The following is a 27,101-nucleotide window of genomic DNA, read 5'->3' as shown; positions in this document are numbered from 1 at the left end:
AACATTACAGGTCATGCCTAGTGACGATATCAACAAGATGTACCAAATTATGGATTGTAGAAACGTATTTACATTGCTAATTCTAACCAGTTCAAAGTACTTGTAAGATGAAATCCTTGTGTTGTCACCTTTCTGGAGACTACAACATCCCACTACGTTCTCCTTTTTTCCCCTATTGTTTTAATGCTACTCTTAAAAATACTTTTTTGCAATGTTTAAGAAAAATAACTTTAATTTTTCAGATGTGAATATTGGTTGATTTTCTTTGGGGGGGGGGGAAGAGGGAAATGGATCTTTACAATTAATTAATGTAAATTTCTATAAAAAAAATGTTAAGACCCTGATTCTGTAGAAAGAAAAGGAGTACTTGTGGCACCTTAGAGACTAACCAATTTATTTGAGCATAAGCTTTTGTGAGCTACAGCTCACTTCATCAGATGCATACTGTGAAAAGTGTAGAAGATCTTATTATATACACACAAAAAGCATGAAAAAATACCTCCTCCCACCCCACTCTCCTGCTGGTAATAGCTTATCTAAAGTGATCACTCTCCTTACAATGTGTATGATAATCAACTTGGGCCATTTCCAGCACAAATCCAGGTTTTCTCACCCCCCCCCCCCCAACACAAACTCATTCTCCTGCTGGTAATAGCTTATCTAAAGTGACCACTCTCCTTACAATGTGTATGATAATCAAGGTGGGCCATTTCCAGCACAAATCCAGGGTTTAACAAGAACGTCTCGGTGGGGGGGTAGGAAAAAACAAGGGGAAATAGGCTACCTTGCATAATGAGTAAGCCACTCCCAGTCTCTATTCAAGCCTAAGTTAATTGTATCCAATTTGCAAATGAATTCCAATTCAGCAGTTTCTCGTTGGAGTCTGGATTTGAAGTTTTTTTGTTGTAAAACAGCGACTTTCATGTCTGTAATCGCGTGACCAGAGAGACTGAAGTGTTCTCTGACTGGTTTATGAATGTTATAATTCTTGATATCTGATTTGTGTCCATTTACTCTTTTACATAGAGACTGTCCAGTTTGACCAGTGTACATGGCAGAGGGGCATTGCTGGCACATGATGGCATATATCACATTGGTGGATGTGCAGGTGAACCAGCCTCTGATAGTGTGGCTGATGTTATTAGGCCCTGTGATGGTGTCCCCTGAATAGATATGTGGGCACAACTGTGCCCACATATCTATTCAGGGGACACCATCACAGGACCTGTGCCCACATATCTATTCAGGGGACACCATCACAGGGCCTGTGCCCAGCAGGAGAGTGAGTTTGGGGGGGGGGAAGGGGGGGGTGAGAAAACCTGGATTTGTGCTGGAAATGGCCCACCTTGATTATCATACACATTGTAAGGAGAGTGGTCACTTTAGATAAGCTATTACCAGCAGGAGAGTGGGGTGGGAGGAGGTATTTTTTCATGCTTTTTGTGTGTATATAATAAGATCTTCTACACTTTCCACAGTATGCATCCGATGAAGTGAGCTGTAGCTCACAAAAGCTTATGCTCAAATAAATTGGTTAGTCTCTAAGGTGCCACAAGTACTCCTTTTCTTTTTGCGAATACAGACTAACACGGCTGTTACTCTGAAACCTGATTCTGTAGAGGACATCTGCATGTGCTTACCTTTAAGCATATGAGTAGTCCCAGTAGCTTTGTTGGATCGAGGCCTAAGACGTTTAAAAGATGTACAGCATTGATTATGGAAGTGCAAACTGATTACTCAATATTAGAATTTATGGCCAGATTTTCAAAAGAGCACGGTTCCCATTTAGGATCCTCCATGAAGTGGGCGCATTTTGAAAAGGGCTCAGCACTCAGCAGCTCCCCATTGACTCAGTGGGAACAGTGGGTGCTGATCTCTTTTGAAAATCTGGCCCTTACAGGTTGCTCTTTTTAAAATGTCAAATAATTTCCTTTAATATGGTTTCCAGGGTTACATTGCTAATCATGTTGCACTTGAGAGAAAATTGTAATTGAGAACCTTTCCAGGCACCCCAGGGGCCACCATAAAATGCAACTGTATGTAAGGTTTTTGGTTGCTTGTATATTGACAATTGCACTATGTTTAACATCCAGCATACTTTATCCTCTTCATTTGAAAGGGAGCATTGAAAGTCTTTGAGATCAAGATTATTATGTTTGTGTTGCATACATAATTTTGTACTATTCTTCTGGTTACAAGCCCTTCACCCAGCAATATGTTCATATGGATAAAGGAGACAGAATAAATCATATTGAGTTGTTCTGGCAGATAATACCTTTAGAACAGTAAATTATGTAAGACTGTCTCCTTCAAAAAATGAAAACTTTGATGTTACAGATCTGAAAGTAATTGGAAAACTCATGCAAATGTATTCTTAGTCAAATAAATTTCCTCAATGCCAAATTTGTCATATTTACTTGTAGCTAGTGATAGAAGATCTTTTAGTTGTAACAAAATTGATATTTCTAAATGCATCATATATTGACTTTTGATGGTGTATATTTCATTATTTTCTTCAAGGAGTTTGACAGTAATCTTTGGATATTAATATTTTATGGGAACAACAACAAAAATGTCAGTACATTCCCCATTTTAAAAAAAATTGGGGAACACAAAAAATCTGTTTGTTAAACAAAGGTCAGGATACTCTGAGAAGTGCTTGAGAAAGCCACCCACGATGGGGGGACATATTCCATTAGAGCTAGTTTACAGATAGATGAGGCTGTGCTATAGAGACAAACATTTATCATATTTCTTAATGGTAGTTAAGAACATTAACAATATAGAGTATTAAAATTAGTCTTTAGAGGTGGGAAGGATTGTCCAGTTATATTTTAAGATGTTATGAATTATAACCAAACTGATTTTTCTACATCAGGCATTTTGTAAACAGTGACCTAAACTGTGCGCTTCTTCAATTTTGTTAGTCTCTGAAATAGGCCTTTTTTAATTTTGTGATTCAGTTCAAAGCATTTTTTTGGTCAGCTGTAGATTTCATATATGTTTCTGTGCGTTAATCCAACTACAGAGTAGCTCTCTCAGAATTAGAATTTCTTAAATTATGTTGTACCACAACATACTAGTTTAACAGCTGTTTGTGTGTGTGGAGGTTTTTATTGAATTTGCATGCTATTTGATATTGAGCATATTTTAGTCCCTGAAGGAAAATCGCCTGTTTTCATTTAAAAGAAGTGACTGCACAGAGAAACAGCATTTAAGAATATTGTTTAAGGTAAACTGTGACCAGGTCTGTCTAAATTTGTTTGTTAAATTAGTAGTATCTTGAATTCTCAGTCTTATTTCTTCTGCACGTTGTAAGGAGGGAGAGATTTGTTTTAAGAAAGTTTTTGTTTAATTGCAACCAGCAGAAAACAACCCCAAAGGCAAATTGTCCGTACAGAGAGTTTACTACTCAAGAGTCTTGCTTTTTTTTTTTTTGGTTTGCTTGGCTGGTACAGAGTTGAGGCTAAGAGAGGCCCTATGAATTTTTTCTGTTGGACCAGTAGCAGCGCTTTCTTATCTGCGTTTAATGAGGAAACTCCATTCACTAACAAAGCTGTGGATTGGTTTTTTTCTTATGCAAAAGATGGGGAGGAATTCTGTTTAACTTTGGGAAATCTTAAAAAAAAAAAAAAAAAAAAAAAATTTTTTTTTTAAAAGACATTTTCTGGGACTGCCTTCAACCAAGGAAACACCGCTGGATTCCATTGTGTTTCTGAAACGAAAAACCTTCTCCATATAATTTTCAAAGGTCAAATAGCTTTAATTCTTTTTTGGCCGTGTTTGTGTTGAATTTCAGCCAGCATTCTCCACTGTACAGTAGTGACTTTTTTCCTTTCCCCCTTGTTTTCACTCAGTATAAACAGTTCCTTGCTGTAGTAACATAGACAAATATAGCAGAGGACTCTTTTCTGGGAGAAGAGTCTCCCCATGCATTTCTTAACCATTTTTGGGAAGAATTGATCTATCTGTGTATGAGAGAGAGGGAGGCAGTAGCTGTAAATTGAAGTGACATCATATGTATTACTTCCATTGATCCGCTTTTAGACTACAGCCAGGACAAAAGGAAATGGCATCAGGGAGGAAGTATGCTCATTTAGGCACAGATCCCAGTGTGATAATGGAGTAATAATAGAAATCACGCCACTGTCAATCGGTTGCTGCATTAGTCCGAGGCGCATTTCCCCTCCAAGGAGGCTTTCAATGACTTCATTCAAGTGTAGGCTGAAGCAAACGGGATATTCAGCATACCAGCTGTACTGCTTCAGTGATTTGTGTCCTGGCTTAGGGGTGCAGCACAAGCAGTGGTGCTGTGGATGCTCAAATGCATATATCGTTGTCACATTTCATGGCTGTGAAAGGTCAGTAGTCAAATGTTTCAATGACATTTTTCTAGTAAAAATGGTGAATCTGGCATTTATTGCATTATTCTAATGGGGGAATTGACAAATAGTCTTTTTAGTGTGGGTGGTCTTCTGGGATGTGGGGCCAATGACCTTATAGCTACACTGAGAGAGCTTTGAAGAGGCAAGATTCATTGTTGTTTTTACAGGCTATGGGTGACGTTCAGAAAATTCATATTCTATTCCAAGGTGCTTTGTGGAAACTTTCTAAAAACTATTAAAAGTTCTGAGATTTACTTGTAGTACAGTATCCTATTTGGAGCATTACTGAATTATAGTTTGCTGTGGATAAAATACAAGATAGCTGTTTTCCCTTGTCCCCAGATGTTTAGTAAACATTGAATCTCAGTATTTAGAGCAGGAGTGCATGTGTAAGCTAATTCAGTGACAACCTACAGTTGTAGTTTTCTGGACAAATATTGTCTTTTCCATTTGACTGTGTCCCTTTTTTTCCTCTTTGGTCTCTTTCAAATACAAAATCAGTTTTGGCATGCCACATCCTTTCAAAATTGTGTTTCAAAGTTAAAGGTCTAATTGTACGAACTTAAAAGCCACTGCACCAGTTCACGAACAAGAAGCAATATTTAATACGCTATCTGAAAAGAAAAGAAAAGCAAAAGTATTCAGTACCTTGGTAGAGGTAGTGCAGACAGCAACTTCAAAAGCAAGACAAGCAAAATAAGATTCACAATATTGGGAAAATGACCTTCTAGCTGGGATATTATTTAGTTATGTGGAACATTACAAAAAAGCTCCAGTGTGCTTGATCACAACATATTAAATCATTCCCTTTTTGTAGTTTTTGTACAGTGAAGTACAATCAGCCAAAAAGCCCTGGGAAAGGAACTTGATTTCTAAGGGTTTTGGGGGTAAGGAGTTGGGACTAGAACTGTCTGCTTTAAAATATATGTACATGATGTTGTATCTGTCATCACCATACTATCTCTTCACCAACTGATTGCATTAGATTCACATTGTAAATAGTGTTTTAATTCTGACCACATTTTCTGGTGTAAGATTTCTCCTTTAACAACCACATCAAACTGAGCATTTTTGTGTGACACATATTCCGTTATTTGTCAGAAAATTTTTGCTTTTTAATGCAGAAAACTGTTTTTATTTTTGTCCAGGTAGAAATATACAGTGGCACTGTAAAATTTTGCCTTCCCATATTTTGTTGTTGCTATATCGTATATTTCTACTAATGATGATGTACTCAATATACAGTCAGAGAATTTGATTTGATTACATAAAATGTACTTAAAGTGCAATTTGTTACTACTGTTGTTTAACATTTATATTGTGTTAGCACCAAGAAGCCAGCCAGGCCAGGGTCCCATTGTAGCAGGTGCTGTACAAACATATGGAAAATGATAGTCCCTGTCCCAAAAAGCTCACAGGCTAAAACACAAGACACAACAGGTGAATGAAACAAACATTTGGATCAGGGTTGGTGATGGGGGAGACAAGGTAAGAAACAATAATAGGATGTTCACAGTTAATTAGACATCTGTATATTTATTTACCAAGTTTGAGGTTTTCTGAAATTATAAAAAGGTCTTTAAAACAAAAAAGAGAGAAAATAGTTGGTTTACCAAATAATGTAATTCATGCCATTCCATTTGGGAAAAACAAGGAATCTATACACAAATTGGGGATTTTTGTAATAGTTTTTGCAATGAAGCTTTGTGGAGCTTTCCTTATCTTGAAGCAAGCTACATGTCATGTTAGGGAGAGTCCTTTTATTAAGGGGGAAAAAAACCTGAGGGAATATGTTTGCGCTCCCAGCATTTTAGTTAAAATGAATAAGAAAGGACAAAATGTTATAGCTGTGCCCACTTGGTGCCACTTTAGTTGGGTCTGTCAGCATTTCCTCCGTTAATGCCTCTACCTTCTGCTCTAGACACTCGGTTTAGTAGCTCATAATGTGGCCTTAAATTATGCTGTGAGCTGTAACCTGGCATACAGGGTCCCATCCCAGGGACTTAGAACGTTGGGAAAAGAAGAAGTTACAGGTTTCCGTTGTTTTTTTCTGTGTGCTCAAATGTAATATAAATTTTGAACTGTAATTCTCAAAATGCAGCACAGTGAGGTAAATTACGGAAATGATTATTGCCTTACCTCTGGATTTCTTTGCTTCTGTTGGCCTAAATCAGATTCCCCAGCGTTATTTTAAATAATAATACTTTGTGTGTGAATTCATATTACAGATATGGTGAAAAACCTTAAAAAATAAAACAAAACCACAACTACCTGCAGTTTCTAAAAGCTAAGGGTGGCCTTATTATCCTTCTGTTTAGCAGTGAAAGCTTTCTAAATAAGTGCATGGTGTTCTGCAGCATTTCAAATTTTATTAGCATTCAAAATAAATTCAGTTTCCAAGCAGAACCAATTCCCAGACGTCTTTCCTGTCTGTCGTGTCTCCCACCCCCTCCCCCGGCCACTTGAAGCAGCTGCTCTTGGAATAAACAATAAACATTTCAGTGGGCATTTTAGTGGGTGACTTTACATTGAAATATTAATAACATTTATTTTCATTTATTACTATTTTTAACTTTGTTTTCCTTGCAGTTGGCAGGTTTGAGTGTTACTTTGAAAATATTCCAATTAGAACAAGTGAGTAGGTTGTGGCTTTTTTCAAACCCCGAGAATACAGCTTTAATAATAAAAGAATGCATTGTAAGGAAAATAAATTGTAAAAATGCTAGTGATTTATGTCCCTTCTTATTAGCATTTGATTTATGTGCTAATGCCAAGCGATGTCAGTCTGAGAGTGAAGATAATGTCTCATTGCTTGTTTAGCTGGTGATATCTGCCAAAGCTTTACAGGTTAAGATTTGAGCAGAAAATTCTTGATTGCTTCATGGTCTTTGAGCAGAAAATTCTCAATTGCTTCATGGTCTTGTTGCCAGAGTGCTGTTTTTTGGTATGCAAGGGGCTGTTTTTAAAATAAAAGAAACATTTAGGAATTCTCTGACACTTGCATCCCTCCAGGGGGTCCAAGGCAAAGTGAGAGGGAACCTTTTTTCATCTCAGGCTAATTGTAAGGTAAGGGCTTGTGTAGTCCAAGCAATCAACCTTGGCTGCAGTTTCTTTCATGAGAAGATGAAAGTAATGTTCTTTATGTCTGCCTTTGGCTGGCACCTGGGAAGCTTAAGAAGGCAGGGTGGAGTGGTGGGCAGCGCAGAAGCAGGAGAAGGCCTTAGACCGAAAGGGAGACTGTGACCTTAAATTGGGACAAAAGTGGAATTAGGGTGGAAGCAGTATGATTTTTGTCCTTTTAATAATCTGCAAAATGTTAGAACTGAGTAATGGTGGGTTTGTATTTTGCATGCAAGAATTAAAGTTGATGATGTGTGGTTTTTTTTCTTTTTCCCCTTTGGTGTCCCAGAATGGAGAACATGGGTGTATGGGGGAGGGTGGTGGGGTGGACGGAAGCATTTGAGTGAATTAGGAGCCTGTGATAGAACTTTTAGAACCCTGAATTTCCAGTATGTTTCCTGGCAGCTATTGTGTATTCTTACTTTGTGCTTTCCGTGAATTATTTATTTGTTGTCCGATAAGCCTATTAAATGAAGCACTTAAGCACTCGCTACATCAGGCGTCTTGCGCTTTTTCTCTTCAGGCTACCTGTGGTTCATCTAAAAAATGTTACATTTTGGAATCAGGAACAGCTGCTAAATATATATACACAATAGGTACATAGACATTATATCTTTCCCTTCTTTTTGGTATGAGAATGGATAACTTATGACTCTTTGCACTACAAATGTGCTGTCACAGTCTTAATTTTGCTGCATGCCACTTATTTATACCGTGTTTCTTTGTATACTGCAGGAATACAGTGAAATTGTTTATGTAACAAATTAGCAGACCCCTGATGTAGTTAAACATTCATATGTCTGGTGGCCTCCTGAAGTGATGCACTATAAATTATCCTTTTGTTTCAACCCCACCAAGCCTCCACAAAATGGAATTACTTAGCATATGTATTCCATAAGGAACAGAGCCTATTAAGCCAAGATAATGTTTGAATAAGAAAACATGATTTTGATCTGATCTAAATATAGAAATGAAAAGCCATGGAAAATGAATCTTAACTAGGCCCCAGAACAGAGTCTTTCAAAATACAGACAACATGAACTCTGAGGTTTTTCCAAAATCAACTAGCTCTTCATCAACTACTAGGTCAGCATTTCAAACACATGCTAGAATTACACAGGTTATCCTAGCCTTGTTGTCTTTGGTCTGTGTCAGTTTAATTGCTTAGTAAGCAGTTTTATGCTTACCATACATGTATTTTACTCTTAGCTTCTCCCGGACCAGCTGGTCTTACTTCTGGAATCTCTGTTGGAGGAGAAGATGTTATGTCTCAGAATTCTACAATGCTTAGAGAAAACATACCACCTTGATGAGCAGGATGCAGAGGTAATTCATTAACAGTCCCACTGCAATATTAAAGAGAGTCATTGAGCTATTGACTAGGAATATTGACATTCCATTAGGACCCAGTGCTATTCCAGCTTCTTTTTCCATTGGAGAATTCTAAAATTGTGTGTATATGTACTACTGAAGAAGCAACAGGTACAGAATGCCTGCCTTGCTCTGTAGTTCTCTGTGAATATGTGTGATATTAGTGAATATCATGTGTAAGCTAATATGTTTGCATACTATAGTTAGACTATCTAAAATAATTAGTACAGCCAGTTTGCATAGCCTCCACTATGTGTGTACATGTGAACAGTACGCGCGCCTTTAAGAGGTGTGCGCACACAAATGTTAAAGCTGCTTACTTCATATATACATATTGTATACTGGAACTTGCATGATTTAGATAAGGTGTCAGACTTCAGAATGAGACCATTCATGTTTGTTTTGGTCTAAATTTCTTGTTCCACTTGATCAGCTCATTGTTTGCCTTTAGCTAGCACTTACATAATATAAAACTGTGCTTTTATGAGAGAGTAAAATGACTTCTGTGTTCATGGGATATGAGTTCCAAGGAGCAACTAGATCTTTATAGCTGCATCTGTTAATTGCAGTATGTGTTTAAACAGTCATGGGAGAAATTATTATTTATATGATGATATAGATGTGCATAGCACTTTACAGACAAAAATAAGGACACAATCCTTACTCCAAGGGCTTGCAAACTTAGGGGCCTGATCCTGTAAACACTTACTGCAGGGCATGGTGTTAACTGTGGGGTCAGCGATCACTTAGTGCTTAAGGTTTCTGCAAGAGCTGTGCTTTATTCTGTGTCCAGTTTCAACTGGCTCTGCCTAATAAGATGTTCACAGTGCCTCGCCCAGACACTCTGTCTGGGAACCACAGCCATTAAAGCACAATTCCCATACCATATCATCCCTTCTAATCCAAAACTTAATAACACTTACTACTACTGTGCAGTAGTCCCATTGATTTAGCAGGCTGAGAGAATTTAAGTTAATAGGACTGCTCATGGTAGTAAGCAACATTCACAACAGTAAATGTTCTCAGGCTCTGGACCCCACGTAGACAGTGTCCAGAGAAAGCACATTTGGGAGAAGATGGAGGAAATGAAACCAATCCAGGAAATATGCATTGTGTAGATGCTGGTTAGATGTTCATAAACAAAAAATAGTTATTGAGGAGAATATATTCATACCAGTATAATGAAGGAGCACTGTTAAACTTAACATATTTGACTCCTATTTAATTAAAAACTGCTGTGAACACCCCAGAAGGTCACTGTGCATGGTTTATTATGTAAAATTGAAATTTTATGGTAGTAATTAAAATAGAAGGAAAAAGTGAAATCTGGCTCATGTTTGTTACAAGAAAATGGCTAGGTAGACGTAATATGTTTTAGAGCCCCGTATAAATCCAAACATTAATTTAAAAACTCCAAACTGCAGTCTAGCCTTTTTCAAAAAAACTCTGCCAGGTGACATTTCAACAGTTGCTATTTATTTCAGTTTTTTATTTTTTGTTTATCAGAGTTTCCAAGTGCCAGACTTATTTTCAATTAGTAGTCAAACAGACTTTTCTATTTATAGGAATTAGGATCTATTTTAATCACAGATGAATGCCAATGAAATGTCAGGAGTTCTATAATGGGAAGAGGAATAACTAGGGAGGTAGGATCAAAGCGGGAGCTCTAGTGTTTCTATTTCATGCCAGTGAATTGTGAGCTGCTAGACCTTGGGTTTAGGGTTGTTTTGTTTTGTTTGTTTTTCCTCCTTAAACTACATAAATTCATGGGGGTTGGGTTTTTTGGTAGCTTTACTTAACTGCACACCAATGATCTTTCATATTTTTTCTCTCTTTGCAACAAAATTATGACCTCAACAAAAGAAGCATAATCTCTGTTTTATTGTACAAGGTGAAACCAAAGGCTTAACAGACCTTTAAGAAGTACAACTAAGATAACATTACCATTAGAGTTTTACCAGTCATCAGATCAGAGACATGTACAGTCCTTTAAAGGGAATGTTAGTTTACACACTGTCACATACCTAAGGAAGGGACCTTTCATGTTTCAAACTACAGTAAGTGCAGAGCAGAGTTTCTTTATAAAGACACTGGGACATGGAATTGCAGGATTCCAATCCAAGCTTTTAGCTGAGCTGTTAGCATCTAAGTCTGATTAGCTGGGACATTAATCTGTTATAGTTAAACCTACATAGTTACAGGATCTCAAATACTTCTATTAACAAAACTTCACAATGTGAGTATTAGAAATGTAAGTATTCAAAATTGCAGGCATAGAAGTAAAAAGAAAGCTGTTAATGTCACAGTTTTTATTAAGGATCTTTTTTGTATGTAGAAAATTGTCATTTCCTGTCTAGCAGCAGACAGCTCAGTAAAGTACACTAACTTCTTAATTATTAAGAAGTAATTATTTCCAGTTACATTAATTCTTGTGCTGGAGATTAGCCATGATCAGACCAACAGTGTACTAAACTGGTATAATTCTTTAAAACAGGCATGGCACATGGATCCTACTGTTAGCAGAAATTGTCAATAGAACATCCAGTACACCTTTCTTTGTACTGTAGGTAGCAAAGTGACCTCACTCTAGCAACAGAAGGAATATAAAAATATTAATTTCTCCTGCTAGTAAACTAAAGCCATATCTATACTTACAAGTTTACAGTGGCACAGACACATTATGCCTGTGGGAGAGAGCTCTCCCATTGACATAAAACCGGCTTAATGAGCGCTGGTAGCGATGTCGGCAGGAGAGCATCTCCCACCGACATAGTGCTGTACACACAAGCGCTTATGCCAGTGAAATTTATATCACTCGGGGGTGTTTTTTTCACATCCCTGAGCTACAAAAGTTTTGCTGACATAAGTGCTAGTGTAGACATGGCCTTATGTGTATGTATGTATCCATTTCAGATTTTGTATTGCTGAGGCAAGGAGTCTGTGGCAAGGAGTCTGAATAATCTCACCTCAGTCAGCATTGTGGAGAAATGGGTAACGGGGGAGAACAGAGAAGACAAAATGCCTCTGGCAGCTTTCATCACTCTGGGCAGATTGAGAAAAAACACATTTTTCTCAGTCTCTCTCTCTCTCTCTCTCTCTCTTTTTTTTTTTTTTTTTAAAGACTTTGGTGTTCTTTATAAAGATTGCTGCTTTGATACTTCAGCACAGCAGCATTCAACATAACACTGAAACCAGTACAGAAGCAGAAAGGGAATATATTGTACAATAAGGTCTCGAGTCCAGTGTGTATGGAGATTGGGAGCGCATGCATTAAGCCTGTTTTGGCTGTGAACTGCTCTTTAGCTCACTCACATGTATAATACAGACTTCCCTGACATATATCTCATTGGAGATGTAAATCTCTTTCCTGAATTTCAGAAACACTGCAGGTGACCTGATGATTATTGCTCAGCCTTTCCCCATATAAGAGAACAGCGCAGACCATTCCTTCCAGCTTCTGTTTCTTGAAGCCTTTATACACATTTGTGAGGCATTAACCTTCCTTTTTCCAGTTGAACATGCTTTCTGTTCCAGCCAACATTTCTCTTCTGAACTTACACTTGCACGCTGTACTGTATCGAATCAGAGAAGTGTGGGACTGGAAGGGACCTCAATGCAGTGCACTCAAGGCAGGACTAAGTAATAACTTGACCATACCTGACAGGTGTTTCTCTAACCTATTGTTAAAAACCTCCAATATTATGTCTAGGTATGTTCCTGTGAGATCTGAACTCACATATAAATGGGTCATTTCCTTGTGCAGTATTGTTCTCACCTCCCCACTGTGCAGCACTTGGGTGTCTGGGGTTTTCAGCCTTGGGGTCAAACATGATTCCAAAAAGACCAAGGGGCCAGAATCAGTACTTGGGGGAGATGATCTGCCTTGTTCTCTTCCCTTTTTTGCCACTTGGGCAACTCAAAAGGAGCAGGTGCCACCGACAAGTCCCATACGCCAGGAAATCCCCAGCAGGGAAAGTCGTCATGTGGCACTGAGCTAACATAACTGGCTCCTATGTCTTCCTCGTTACAGCTTCTCATGGGGCACATTGGGGGTAGGAAATGGCTGTGCTGGAGTGAACTGTACTTCAGTTATCTCCAGCTCGTTTATAGTCCCTCAGGGACTGCAGCTGTTTGGCAACAGCTAGAGCAAGACCTAGACTGCTCTAAACTGTGCTGGGGCAGAGTATTGAGGAAGCTGTAAGTAGTTGATGGTTCTCAGCTTCTCTTTTCCCCCCTCTCCTGCATGTCTGTGTAGCAGAGTGGAGCTGGCCTTTGCAAGGCACTCTGCTAGACTCAGCAGAACCAGCCAAGCTCCTGCCTTGCTCTCACTGGGGCTGCCACAGCCCAGCTGGTAAGCAAGCAACGGAGCTACCCGAGCTACACCCCTCCCTGCTGGGGCAGAAGGGTGTTGAGCAGCTGCAACAGGAGAGAGAAAGCAGCTGCTCAGAGTACTCCCAGCTCACATGGAGCTGCTCCTGAGGCTGCAGGAGCAACAGTGGGAGGCAGTGACCCCTATCAGCTCCACACAGGAATGGGCTGATTTAAACACCAATCAGGGAATATGTTGTCATTTCATAATCATATATGCATAATACAATTGCCCTTGACTGCCATTGTTGGACACTGTCTCCAGGGCCAGATGTGGGACACGGCTGGTCTAGTGGCATATCACTAATCATAAGTCACGCTACCCTAAGACCCTGCATGGTCTAGGATGCTTGCTTAACTGTACTAACAGTATATCCCTCCTATTTGTGTAGTGCACATTTACAGTAAATAATGATTTCATTGCAATAATATTTCCCACGTCCAGTTTCTAGATTTTTAAAGGCTTAAGTTAGATCCTTAGACGTTTATGGCCAAAGTTTTTAGTGGGCCTTCTTAATTCCACAATACTTGGGGTTGTGTGCTCTAGTTTGCATACACAAATGAATATCCTGGCACATACAATAGGCATGATTTTACAGACTGCTGTACTGGGGGTCAGAAGCTGTTTTCTTGTAAGCCCCCAAACAAGCAAATGAAGCAGCTCAGTGTGGACTGTGCAGACGGATTGAATACAGCATCCAAGAGGCTTCCAGGATAGCCAAAATCCTTTGTTCCTTTTAGCTCTGCTTGTGTCGTATTCTCCTTCTGGGCTGAGGCTTCAGCTGATAGAATTATAGAGAGAGCTGGCTGAGCTCCCTAGACATATATTCTAAGCACTGATGACTTTATGGATGAGTATTGCAGAATTTAGTTGTAGGGTGCATAAAGCTGCAGTCTCCTAACCATGCTTCAGGTTTAAGGGATATTTTGGGGACTGTTTGTTCCTTATTAGATCTCCTAACCCAGGAGTCGGCAGCCTTTGAGAAGTAGTGTGCTAAGTCTTCATTTATTCACTTTAATTTAAGGTTTCACGCGCCGGTAATACATTTTAATGTTTTTTAGAAGTGGTCTCTCTTGTGGTCTATATATTATATAACTAAACTATTGTTGTATTGTAAAATAAACAAGGTTTTCAAAATGTTTAAGAAGCTTCATTTAAAATTAAATTAAAATGTTGATCTTATGCCGCCGGCCCGCTCAGCCCGCTGCTGGTCTGGGGTTCCGTTCACCTAGGCTGGCAGCGGGTTTAGCGGGGTCTGCGGCTGGGACCCTGGCTGGCAAGGGGCCGGCAGCCAGAACCCCAGACCGGCAGTGGGCTGAGCGGCTCAGCCCGCCGCCGCTCAGGGGTTCCATCCGCCGGCTCCTGCCAGCCGGGATCCCAGCTGCCAGACCCGCTCAGCCCGCTGCTGTTCTGGGGTCCCGGCCGTGCCCACCTACAGTAGGTACCTACCTTCTCCCTGGTTCTGGCCATTCTCTTCCTCTCTCTCTCTGCAGTGAGCTGAGGGTGGCAGTGCACTGAGCACAGGGCTGGGGTGAAGGAGCAGGCTGGGGGTTGGGGTGTAGGGTCTGGCCAGGAGCTAGAATGAGGGAGGGGGCTCAGGGTTGGGGCAGGAGGTTTGGGTGCAGAGCACTTACCTGGGCAGCTCCCATTTGGTGGGAGGGGTGCAGGTGGGAATCTGCAGGGGAGCGGTGCAGGAGCTCCCATTTGGTGCTCGGGGTGGGGATGTGGGGGGTGCGTGAGTCAGGATGTGGGGGGGTGCATGGGGTGGGGGGGTGCAAGAGTCAGGGCAGAGGGCTGAGGGCATGTGAGGGGGTTGCAGGTGTCAGGGCATGGGTGTGGGGGGCCTGGGTGTGTGTGGGGGTGCCAGAGTCAGGGCTGGGGTTGTGGGGGGGTGAAGGAGTGAAGCAGAGGGCTGGGTGTGTGTGAGGGGGGTACAGGGCTCAGGGCAGGGCCCTTGGGGGTGTGCGGGGCTGCAGGGCTCATGGCAGAGAGCTGTGTGCGGGTGGGGGTCAGGGCAGAGGGTGTGGGATGGGGTCGTGGGGTGCTCACGGCAGGTGGCTGGAGGGGATATGCCCCGCTTCCCCAAGGCCCTGCCCCCGCTTCTCTGTCTCCGCCGGGAGCAGCGAGCAAGCTGACTCCGCTGCTCCCCTACCCCCTCCCTCGCAAGGGCCATCAGCTGAGGGAGGGACGGAGAGGAGGAGGAGGTGCAGGAACCCAGCACACTGCGAGAAGAGACGGGAGCCGGCAGGACCAAGCTTCTGCCCCCTGCCCCTTGACCCTGGCAGGCAGCAGCGTGCCATTAAAAATGGGCTCGCATGCCGTCTTTGGCACGTGTGCCATAGGTCGCCGACCCCTGTCCTAACCCAATCATATGCCCTTTATTTTCTCCCATAGCATAGTTAGATTGGGTTACGTGGGGTTCACCGTCTCCTGTTTTTGAGGAAGTTGCTATACAGAAATCTATAGTCTGTACTCGTAGTAACCAAACCACAGAAAAAGCATTTTTTCCCTTCATTTGTCAATTGTTTCCTGCGTACAGTTGCCTTTTATTTGTAATCACAAAACAATGGGCCACCACTTTATTGCTGTTTCTGCTTTAAAAGTCACACTTCCATGAGACTAGGAAAAAATATTGACCTACCATTACAACTGGCTGAAGTCTCACAATTCTTTGAGACTGTTAACTTAACAATAAATATCATCTAGCCTGTATGCATGCATGGGCTTGCTTGTTCTTAGAGAGTATTATGTTTTATGTATCAGCCATTGTGTTTAAAATTTGGGAAGAGAGGATAGATTGGCTTGAAAGGAGAGGGAAAAACAACAAACCTACTTTTGTTGTGCAGAAGCTGGGACTTTCCAGGTGCACCCACTGCCCAAGGTCAGTTAATACTTTTTAAACCCTAATAACCTTGACAGTCTCTCTTTTGATATACTTGTGTAGGCTGAACATGTATGTTTGAGCATAGTCTTTTGAGAAAACCAAGTTTAGAAGTTTCACTAAAAGAATTTGAATAATTTAGTTACAAACATATTGACACTAGGGTGACGAGGTGTCTGGTTTTGGACCAGACCACCCGGTTAAAAAGGGATCCTGGCAGCTCTGGTAAGGACCCCTGACCAAGCTGTTGACTGTCCGGTTGGCGGCGACACTGTGCCGCACAGCGGGGCTGGCAGGCTCTCTGGTCAGGAAGCAGTCGGCATGTCTGGCTCCTACCCTTGAGGGCGGTTGCGGGGGGTTCATGTGCTGCCCCATCCTCCGCCTGCAGGCGCAGCTCCCATTGGTTGGGTCAGGGCAGGGGAGGAACTAGCGTGAGTGTGGTGCACGGGTGCTCAGCGGGCAAATGTTGAGGGGTTACGCGGCACACATCTCTTCCGCTGCTGCCTGGCTCTCTTCTCCTCGCGTGGCTGGGCTCAAGCTGCGGTGCGTGCCCTGCGGTGAACCGCAGTCTGTCTGTCGCCCCATCGCCGGCACCCAGGAGTTTGAGGTATGTTTATCCCTGTCTCCGAGTGCTGGGAATGGGGCTGCACCCCTATCCCCCTCACTGCATCTCGCCCCCCCCCTTGCATCACTGCGTCCCTTCTTGTCACAGCCCCCCAGACCCCCATTCCCCCCATCACTACATCCCTCCCCATCCCAGCCCCTCGCACCTCCATCACTGCTTATCTTCCTATCCCAGCCGCCCACACTCCCAGCCTCCCATCATTGCATCCCTCCCCGTCCTGTCCTGCCCCCCCACACCTACCCATCCCAGCCCTCTACCCCTTACAGCACTCTCCCATCAATCCTCGCCACCTCCCAGAGCTGCAACCCCCCATGTCCCTCATCCCCCACAGCCCTGTACTCCATTCACCTCCATACACTGTTGCACTCCCATTATATCCCTGTACACCCCTGTGCCCCCCACAGCATCAGGCACCTGTAGCCTTCTGCCTCCCCCTGCATCCCCATCCACCCCACATACTCCCCCACACTCCCTCCTCTCTCCTTAACTGCCCCCTCTCATCCCCACCCTGCTCTTGTCCTTGGCCTCTTTCCCTCCCCATCCTCTCTCCTCCACCACCACCCCTTTTCCCCTCCAGCCCACCCTCCTGCCTTCCTGGCTGGGTGATTTAGGCAGCCTCTGGAAAAGTGTATGAAAAAGTCTCTGTGTAGGCAAGTGTGTGCATGCATGCATTGTATGCGTGTAAGAGACTGTGTGTCTTTGTGTGTATTGCTGCATGTGTGTATACCTGTGTGAACAAAATTTGCAGCCTAATTCTTTGACTTTTATTCCTTTTGCTGGCTTGCACACACACAAAAATTGATGACAAGATATGTGTGTATTCATTTCATAACAAGTTTTTTAAAAGAAAAGTGAACTCTAAAAGAAATGTATTATTTCTTAAAAAATGAATGTTGTTGACTAGTAATTGCAGAAGAGCCAATGTATCATACATTTCTCCCCACCTTTGTCTAGCTGAATTATAAACTCTTTGTTGCAGACTCTCTTTTTAATTGTATGTCCAGCACCTACCACTCTGGAGCCCTGATCTTAGTTGGGGTCTCTAGGAACTAAACAACAATTGTAATATTAAATAATGTGGAAGTCGATGTGTTAGTGCATGGTAGATGTGTACACATGAATAGACATGTCTATCTGCAGGTAGGTGTGGGAGTCAGTTTCTACAGATTTATTTATATAGGTATCTGGACAGGTGTGCGTTTCTGTGGTTATGCTCTATGGATTTGTATTTGGGCTTCAGGAGTGGGCCTTTAATGGACTTATTGCAGCTGTAATAATGTGTGGTCCTGATTCCACACATAAAATTACAATAACTTTAGTGAACAGAAGACATGGAGCTGGTTATGAAAAATGGGAAGAGGGGAGGGAAAGAATCATGAAAACCTTTGTGAAATTTCATTTTTTTAAAAATTACTCTCTTTGACTATTTTGCTGCCGGCTCTAGCATCCTGTAACAAATAAAACCTGAACTTAGCATAATACATCTGTCAAAACAATAAATATGCCTGTTTGGGCCTTGCAGTGAAAATGAGCATGTGAGGGCAGGGGAGAGAGCAAGCGATGGAGTGAGTGGGGGGTGAGGGGGCAGCAGGCGGGGCAAAGGTGTTAGGTTTTCTGGAATTAGAAAGTTGCCAACCCTAATTGAGACAATCGAGAAAGCTTACAGCTGTGTTTCACAAACAGTAATCAGTAATAAGCAGCCTTCTTATTAAGCTATTTCCACAATTAGCTTTCTTGGTTCTTTATTCTAGATGGGGACAGGGATGGCCTATAAAACCAAAAGACTAGAGGCCATGGAAACAAGTCTACAGAGCAATAACAAAGGTGATACGACAGAGATCTGTCTACAAAACCATTTAGGTATGCTACAGAACAGAGGAATGGATAGGTGGGATTCTGTCAGTTCTATATGATGCTGAAGTGATGCATCTAGAACTGTATTTTATGTCCTGGTGAATTATGGTAGATTTGGTGATACAAAAAGTGCAATTTAGATTAAACCAACAGTTTCATGCTACATTTCCCCACTACCTTCACTGGAGAGTTTGTTTTTCTTTCCTTCCTGCCTACAGAACTGGCTTACATTTTTGTAATGTATGCTGCCTGCGTAGCAGATAGAAATTGTTTTGTTAGTTTTTCTTGCCTCAGCAAATTGGTTGAAATGCTATTCAGCTCATAACTCTTCCCCTTTATTTCAAGATCATAAGGTGGTAGATTTTGGGGAGAAGAGAAAGGAGCGAGACTGTAACTGTGTTTGCAGAAAATGTGAGTGTAATGAGTTAAGATCGTATCATACGTCATGTGGGTGGCATATTGCCATTTTTATACAACTGCTTCATTGTACATGAAGTCTGCCTATGAAACCAAGGCCATAAAGTGGTGGCATCCTATTTCACTGACGGAGATCCAGTCGCTAATATAAACCATACAAGGTGTTTGGTGTCTTAAAAATAGTGAGAATTATGTTTAGAACAAAATAATTTCAGCCCATTGATCTTTCCTAAATCATAAAATACTGGCAGATGTAAAAGTACAGATAAACTACAACGCAATATCTATCTCTCTACTTCCCTCCAGATGATTAAGTTAAGCTCATTCTTGTCCTCTATTATCCAGCTGTCCTGCAGGTTGTCATTGAGCATTGTTAGAAAGCACCCTTGTAGAACACAGCTCTATATTGTAAAACTTCTTGGAGAACAGGAATTGGTCACGAAAGGTCTGACCATGTTGCTAGACTAACGAAAGAGGGAATTAGCATACTTTCTTTTCAGAATAGTTCCCCAGCTAACTCTCAGTCTCTGAGTATGCTTGGGGCTTTGGCGAAAATGGTTCAGTAGCCCTCTGCACCATACATTTGTACCTTTTAATACTATATATAAAACTTGCAGGTTTCTGTCATCAGGTTGCAAATACCTCCACACAGCCTGCTTAAGGACAAGAAGTCCCAGTTCCTAGCTATCCTAACTGGGCCAAGGTCATGTTGGACTGCAGAGCAAAACACTGGAGTGTTTCGTATTGTATCATTGCCGATAACTGGGGAAATATCTATACAACACTTGTACTGAGCCTGTGTCTTAGAGATGAGATCCCCACATTGAATTGAGGCAGAGGAGGGGAATATGCAGTTTGGTCTAATGCCCACATTGCCTAAATTTTCTTTCTCTTTAAAACGGGAGGCAAAATAAAATCTGTGGTACTTAAATTTAGAGCCGTTAGATTAAAGCAGCTTTCTGTTTTATTCTGTATTTAAACATATGGAACCAAATTAATCCCTGGTGTAATTCCAATTGAAATCAGTGGAGTTGTATAATCTTCTGGAGGCTGCAGTGAGTGGGAAAAGAAAATTGAAAAAGTAGTTTCTGATAACATACCTTTCACTTTCCAAAGATGAGGCTCAGGACATTGCAGAGCTGGGTGTGAGGCAAGAAAATTGGAATAGGATGAAGAAAAAGGCTTCCAGTAATGACAATGGGAATGTCCCTTGGGTTGACTGGCTCTCATGTCTGCCACAGCGGAGTTGATGTGTTGGGATGAATTTGTAAGCTTGCCCAAAGGATAATCTAACTCAACACCAGTAGCGATTATTTGGGCTTGTTTTGTTGCTGCATGAAAAGTATGGGGGCTTTTCCACCCACTTGAGAAGTACACAAAATTCTGGAATCAGCATTCGCTCTCCTAGGTACATGTTTAGAGTGCAAGATTTATTGGGTGCTCAAAATAGCATTTCCCCAATCAGCAGCCCTCCCTCATTCCCTAGGAGCTCCAGGAGCCAACAGCTGTGCATGTTTGTTCCAAGTGATTTCATTTGCTGCTGGGTGGCATTAGTGAAATGTTCCAGGCTCCTTATTGGCGCATTTTACTATGTCGTCCACTATTTTTCTAATTGTTTTGAGCTCTTAATTTGCTCCTCCTCTGGCAGCCCAACAGCACAGTGAGATTTGGAAAGTGGGGAGCAGATTGAAAGAGATGTAAATATGGAATTGTTTTCTATTTGTTCTTTATCCAAAGCACCAAAGAAAGAGAATGTTGGTGCTTAGTTCCATTTTTCTAAAACCTGCCATATGAGGAGGTGACTAAGGTGAAGAGGTCCCCTGAAATTTTAAAATTTGTCCTGGTTGTTTTGTTTTTTTTTTGTTTGCTTGTTTGTTTGTTTTTTTTGTAAGGTGCTTTTGCTATATTTGATTGTTTATACAATGCTGAGGGGCAGTAAAGGAAGAAATAGCGCTGTAATACAAACTGCCTGGCCTTGTCATAAAATCTAAAAGGTTATAGTATTGGTATATATGTGATGGCCTTTACACATTTGCCAGGATGTTAAGGAGGATGTAGTGTTGAGAAACACAAACAAGTGCCTTCAACAGTCTGGATTTGTGTTTCCTGATTGTTGCAGCTTAAGACTGTAGCCGTATTTGTGCTTTTAATGGAACACTCTCTCTTAATGCAGTAATTAACACAACTCTTTACTTGGAGAAATTTCTAAAGATAAATTTTATTAGAAGTTACTATTTTTAATGTTTGATGGCTTGCTTTGTGCCTTTTCATTTCTCTGTTAAATGTTGGCTGTAGATCCTGGTTATCTCTGGACAATACCACAGAGCAGGAAAATCTGTCACACTCAGAGAACATAAGATCTAGGTAGAATGAGGAATGGGTCAGATCAAAATTGCTAACCACAGTTAGTCCTGACGTCATTACCTAGCCAGAAATAAACCACTCACAACTCCATCTCCCTATTGCCTAGTAACTGACTAACTTCCTAATATGTGGGTACTGTTTTGTCCTCACTAGGGTTTTGCTACATTTCTTTCCCTGTCCAAAGGAGTTTAAATGGTGGGGTTGCGATGCCTCAGAGAGGAATTTTGCTGTATTCTACCTGGGGTAAGAGTCTTTGGAAATATCAAGTGTGAGTGAGTGAGCAATGCGAAACTGGAAACCTCCGAATAAAACCCTGTTGTTCTGATTTCAGTACAGGATGTATGCATCTACTGAGTTTACAGCATAAGATGATACTTCCCTTAAGGTTGATTTCCTTATGGTGTGTGTATATGAGAGGTATCACATTGGCATGCTTGGACACTGAAGTCCTCTGTCAACCAGGACTTTATGGAGTCTCCAGCTTTCCCTTTTTGAAGTGGAGTAGAGTATTTGATTTTTATGATTTTATTTTATTTGGTAGGGTTATGAGATGGAAGGGGGTGAAGTGTCGAGAGTGTCATTCTTACAGTGGAAATCCTTTTGGAAGAGGAAGGTTTTGCAGCATTTCCTAAAGGTGATCAGACTCTGGATTCATGTGATCTCTTCTGGAGGTGGTTCCATAGCCAGATCCCCATAATTGAGAAGGCTTTGTCCCCAGCTCTCTCATGCTTTGTCCTGGACTTTGTGATCTGCATTGTACCAGAGGAGCATAGTTGTCGTGTTGGTTTATAGATCAGAATTTGATTTTTAATGTAGCTGGGGCTTGATGCATTCCCTGTTTTGAAAATTAGGACTAAAGTCTTAAAGTAGGAGCCAGTGGAGGGACATGAAATAGGCAGCCACATTCTTTATTGGCTGTGGCTTGTGCATCCTCTTCATGTTTCACTTCCAATTCAGTGAATTATAGTAATGAAGCCAGAGGTGACACATGCATGGACCAAGGGGAGGAAGGGACAAAGTTTCCTAGCAAAGTGGAAGTTAAAGAAGGTATTTTTAGATACTGATACTACCTAGTCATCAAACCTACACATTGGTGTAACCAAAGGAATGACGTGCTGGCCAGTTGGTACTTGAAGTCGTTTTTCTCTTTATTGACTGGGACATAAAACTTCTACTATTTGCAGTTTTTAAAAACTTGAATAATAATTAGAGAGAACATAGTGGGTGAGTTAATATCTTCATTGGGCCAACTTCTGTTGGTGAAAGAGACAAGCTTTTGAGCTACACATGTTCTTCAGGTCAGGGAAAGGTATTCATGTCAGCTAAATACAAGGTGGAACAGAATGTTTAGTATAAAGTAGTTAACACATATTCTAAGGAACCATTCAAGGTGAAGTGGCCCGTTAATACCTCTGCAGTCACAGGGCAAAAAAGGGGGGCCAGTGGCTTACAGATGATTGTAAGAAGCCATAAATCCAGTCTCTTTATTAAGACCATTATTTTTAGTGTCTAGCAAAGTTATGAATTTAAGCTCTTGGGCTCATCTTATGAAGGTGTTGTGCAGGCTCACTTTGAGGATGAGGACTGAGAGGTCCGAAATGGAGTGATCGTTCTGTGAAAAGTGTTCGACCACAGGTGATACGGTGTTTTAGTCTTACCATTTTTCTGTGTGAGTTCATTTGAGAGCATTGTGATGGTCTGGTTTTGCCAATATAGTTGTTATTGGGGAATTCAGTGCGCTGAATAACATACACCATGCATGTGATAGGCATGTGTAGGACCCATGGATCTTCAAAAGTGTGTTGTGGGGGTATTGATCATAGTAGCAGTGGAAATAAATCAACAGCTTTTGCACCTGTTCTATTGGTAGGGTCTGATGTATGAGGAGTTTGGTGAGGTTGATGAGTTGTTTGAAGCCAGAAGAGGAGAAAGATTTCAGGAAAGATTTCTTTCAGGATGTGGTGCCCATCTAATATGGATTGTAATTGTTCAATTATACCCTGTAGGTACTAGTGTGGGGTGGTAGGTGACAACTAGGGTTGTGCAGTTGAAGGTTTTTTCCCCTGTATTGATGCATATTCTCTTTGGGTCACCCATTCCATGATGTGATCTACTTCTCTGGTAGAATGTTCTTTTTTCGTGGAGGCGGTTTTGAGTGTGTTAAGGTGTGTACCCTGGATTTTCTCCTCGGAGCATATTCTGCGGTATCTGAGGGCCTAGTTTTAGATAACAGATTTCTTGTTGTTACTGGATCTATGGATATAAGTTTGGTAATCTAGGGGTTTCTTGTATATAGTTGTCTGTAGCGTTCCATTGTTGAAGCTCATCGTGGTTTCCAGGAAGTTGATGCTGGTGCAGGAGTGTCCTAGAGAGAGTTTGGTGGATGGGTGATGTTTGTCGAAGTTGTAGTGGAAACCTATGGGAGAGTTTAAGTCATCTGTCGAGAGGGTGAAAATATTATCGCTGTATCTCAGGTATATCAATGATTTCAGAAATTCTTCCTCAAAGTGGCCCCTGAAAAGGTTGACGTATTAGGGAGCCATCCTGCTACCCATGGCTGTTCCCATAATTTGGAGAAAGTGTTTGTTGTTGAATGTAACATTGTTATGGGTGAGGATGAAATGGATAAGTTTAGCGATGTGTTTGAGGGGGATATCTGAATGTTGTCCATGTCTTGTAGATATTTGAGACAGGCAGCTATTCATCACTGTGAGGATGTTGTTGTATAGGGAGGTGACATCCATGGTGGCAAGGATGGTGTTCATAGGGAGGTTGTTAATGTTTCTGGAGGAGGTCAGTTGTGTCCTGGAGGAAGCTGGCCCTTTGTGTGATAAGTAGTTCGAGGATGGTTTCTATGAATTCTGATATTCCTTCAGTGATCGTTGTGGCCTGATATGATGGGTCTGCCTGGGGTGGCTTCTTGGGGCATGAGCTTGTATTTTGATTTGTTTGGGCAAGGATTTGATGATATCCTTAAATTTTTGAGTGAACTGTAGTGTGGGGTCCTCTTTGATTTCTTTATAGTAGGTGGTGTCAGTTGTCGGTTCAACCTTGTATTTAGCTGTAATGCTGTGAGTACCTTTCCTAGACCTGGAGAAGATCTTGGTGTAGCTTGGAAGCTTGTCTCTTTTGCCAACAGGGGTTGGTCTAATAAAATATATTACCTCACCTGCCTTGTGTTTCTAATATCCTGGGACCACCCTAGCTACAGCAACACTTAAAAAAAAAATTGGTAGTTTAAGGGTCATGGGCATTACTCCATATGCTAGAGAATTAGACAGTGGGTACCTGTCCCACTGCAGCACACACACACACACACATATATACTTGATTCAGAAGTTGGAGGCAACACCTCAGAGCTGATGAATTATAGGTTGATGGTCAGACTTACTATGGCTGAGAAATTGAGCCCTGGGCAGTTTCAGCTATAACAGTAAAATCAGAGGGGGAGATGGAGTTTAGATTAGCTTTGTCATTCTCCATTGGCTAAGTGGGGCAGGGTTCTTGCCCATACTCTGCAGTGTGATGTGTAGGAGAGGAAGTCTTTGGTCTGCAGTGGTGCATGAAGGACCACTATATAGAAGATGACTCCAAAAGCCAATGGCACTGCAGCAAAACAAGATTAAACAAATATTTCCAGAACAGCTTTAGAAGGGGGAGCTGATTACATCTTTTCAGCCATCTCCAGCCACTTACACGCAAACATCCTGAACGAGCAAGACTGAAAATGAGAGAGGGAGGAAAGCATTTGGTTCAAGTACAAGAAGAGTATTTGTTTTTAACTAAAGTTTATTTTTAAAAAACGTTTTTCAGTTTGCATGCTGTGTTAAACATATCACAGGCATTGTGATATAGAAGACTTGCTCTGTATGAGGGAGATTATGGCACCATAAATGGAAACACAATGGGAAAAGCCTTTACGCATAGCAGGGGAACTCTTTCTTCCCACAGTTGTTGAAGCTGCTGCACTAATCAGTGTTTGTACTGGTTTTTTGCCCTGTTCTTCTCTGAGCTTGCTATATATCACTAGCCTATCAACACTTTATCTGTGTACAATGAAAGATGAACAAAAGCATTGCAGTCATGTCCTGTTGTATGTCAGAATTTAATGAAACACAGAGAGAATAGGCAGACTGAAAGGACATTTGGGGATTACAGAATTACATGTTTTAACTTAGTCACTTACTTACAATGAAAGCTTTGACACCATAAGAAAGGCATAGTCTGTGCCACCGGAAGGATTAGGCCCAGCTTCTTAATTCCTATTACCTTTCCCACCCTCCTTTTCAAACCTTCTTTTATTAACACAAATGTCATTGATTACAGATACAACTTGCCTGAGGAAGGAGCGTCTGGCCATATAATTCTGTGTTTTCTTTGTCTGAACCATAGTATTTACTCAAATGCAAAGAAGGTGGGGTTTGTTTTTTCTAAATCAATCCCACAGCTCCTAGTACGTGCATTATTGCCATGGTAGAAGGGGTGGCAAGGTTGTCCTGAAATGCTTTCTGCTACTAGCAGTGTGGTCACCCCGCCTTTCTGGGTGTATCGTAGGTGAAGAGATGAAAGCAGTAACTCACTCAACTCCTCAAACTTTCTGGGTTTTTACAAGTGGCATTTGGTTCAATTCCTAGGTTTCCATGTTTCATTGGGAGGAAAGCAAGCACTGGGGGGTGGGGTCAGCACATGCACAAAGACAGCAGTAGAACTGAAACTGAAGTATTATGTACAGAGTGGGGGAGTTACCTGAAGTAACTTAATACAGTTTCTGTTAAACCAAGAATGGGTTCTCTGACTATCTTTCATCTGGTAAGATTCTTTTGTATTAACTGGAAGTGGCTGAACACTAAAAATCAAGTTGGTGAGGCAGAAGGATAGGAAATGAATCTATATTTATGGGACCAAATATTTAAAGAGGCCTCAATCCTGCCGCCCTTTGCAGGCACAATGAATTTTGTGGGCAAGTGATGGCATCTAGTTGAACAACCTGATTTTTGGATGCCATTGCACAGATAGGTTTCAGAGTAACAGCCGTGTTAGTCTGTATTCGCAAAAAGAAAAGGAGTACTTGTGGCACCTTAGAGACTAACCAATTTAAGCTCATGCTCAAATAAATTGGTTAGTCTCTAAGGTGCCACAAGTACTCCTTTTCTTATTGCATAGATAGATGTCTCAGTGCTTTCGATTGTGCCCAGAACCTGCAATTGACTGAGGGTGTAAAAACAAATTGTTTTTGAAAAGTTTGCCCATAAAGAAAAAAAATCAAATGAAAATATCTAAATAGAGAATTGTGGGGAAAGCTACTGCCACCCACACTTTAGCTGCTCATTAGAGAGAGGCCTTCACTGTCTAGGGCTGTCTGTCAATCGCACACCTGTCAGCAGCATTTAATTTGCTTAGGAAGACAAATCAAAAAGGATTCAGACATGTAAAGGAATAAGTGAGTGTGCTGATTAGCACATTACTGTTAACATTAGTTAGCTGAAAGGGCTGGTTTTCTGTTGATATTCTGTCTTCAGTGTATAAGCATTCTCTTCTAACAACTTTATATATCTAAGGTCTTATACTACATAGTTCTCTAGCTCTCTTTAAAATTGGAAATTAAAGAAGGATTGCACGTTCGATTAGCAAAAACTCTGTTAGCACAGTACTTCATTAATAACCACATTGTGATTTGCTGGGTTATCAGTGGGCTTAGATGTTCTTATTGCAAGA

The 27,101-nt window shown here is 41.4% G+C and overlaps 1 protein-coding gene across 10 annotated transcripts in view; it reads left to right on the top strand.

Annotated features, from left to right (window-relative positions):
* AOPEP (aminopeptidase O (putative)) overlaps positions 1 to 27,101 on the top strand; it is a 389,108-nt gene that overhangs the window by 348,116 nt on the left and 13,891 nt on the right. For all 10 annotated transcript variants that reach the window (XM_077817475.1, XM_077817474.1, XM_077817471.1 and 7 more), the window contains one exon: positions 8,715 to 8,831. In XM_077817475.1, the coding sequence (XP_077673601.1) occupies positions 8,715 to 8,831 (117 nt within the window). The remainder of the gene's footprint in view (positions 1 to 8,714; positions 8,832 to 27,101) is intronic.

The sequence above is a fragment of the Eretmochelys imbricata genome, chromosome 5, assembly GCF_965152235.1.
Source record: "Eretmochelys imbricata isolate rEreImb1 chromosome 5, rEreImb1.hap1, whole genome shotgun sequence".
In the NCBI taxonomy this organism is placed as follows: Eukaryota; Metazoa; Chordata; order Testudines; family Cheloniidae; genus Eretmochelys; species Eretmochelys imbricata.
Note: the sequence above shows the minus strand (reverse complement) of the source record. Positions and strands in the feature narration are given on the sequence as shown.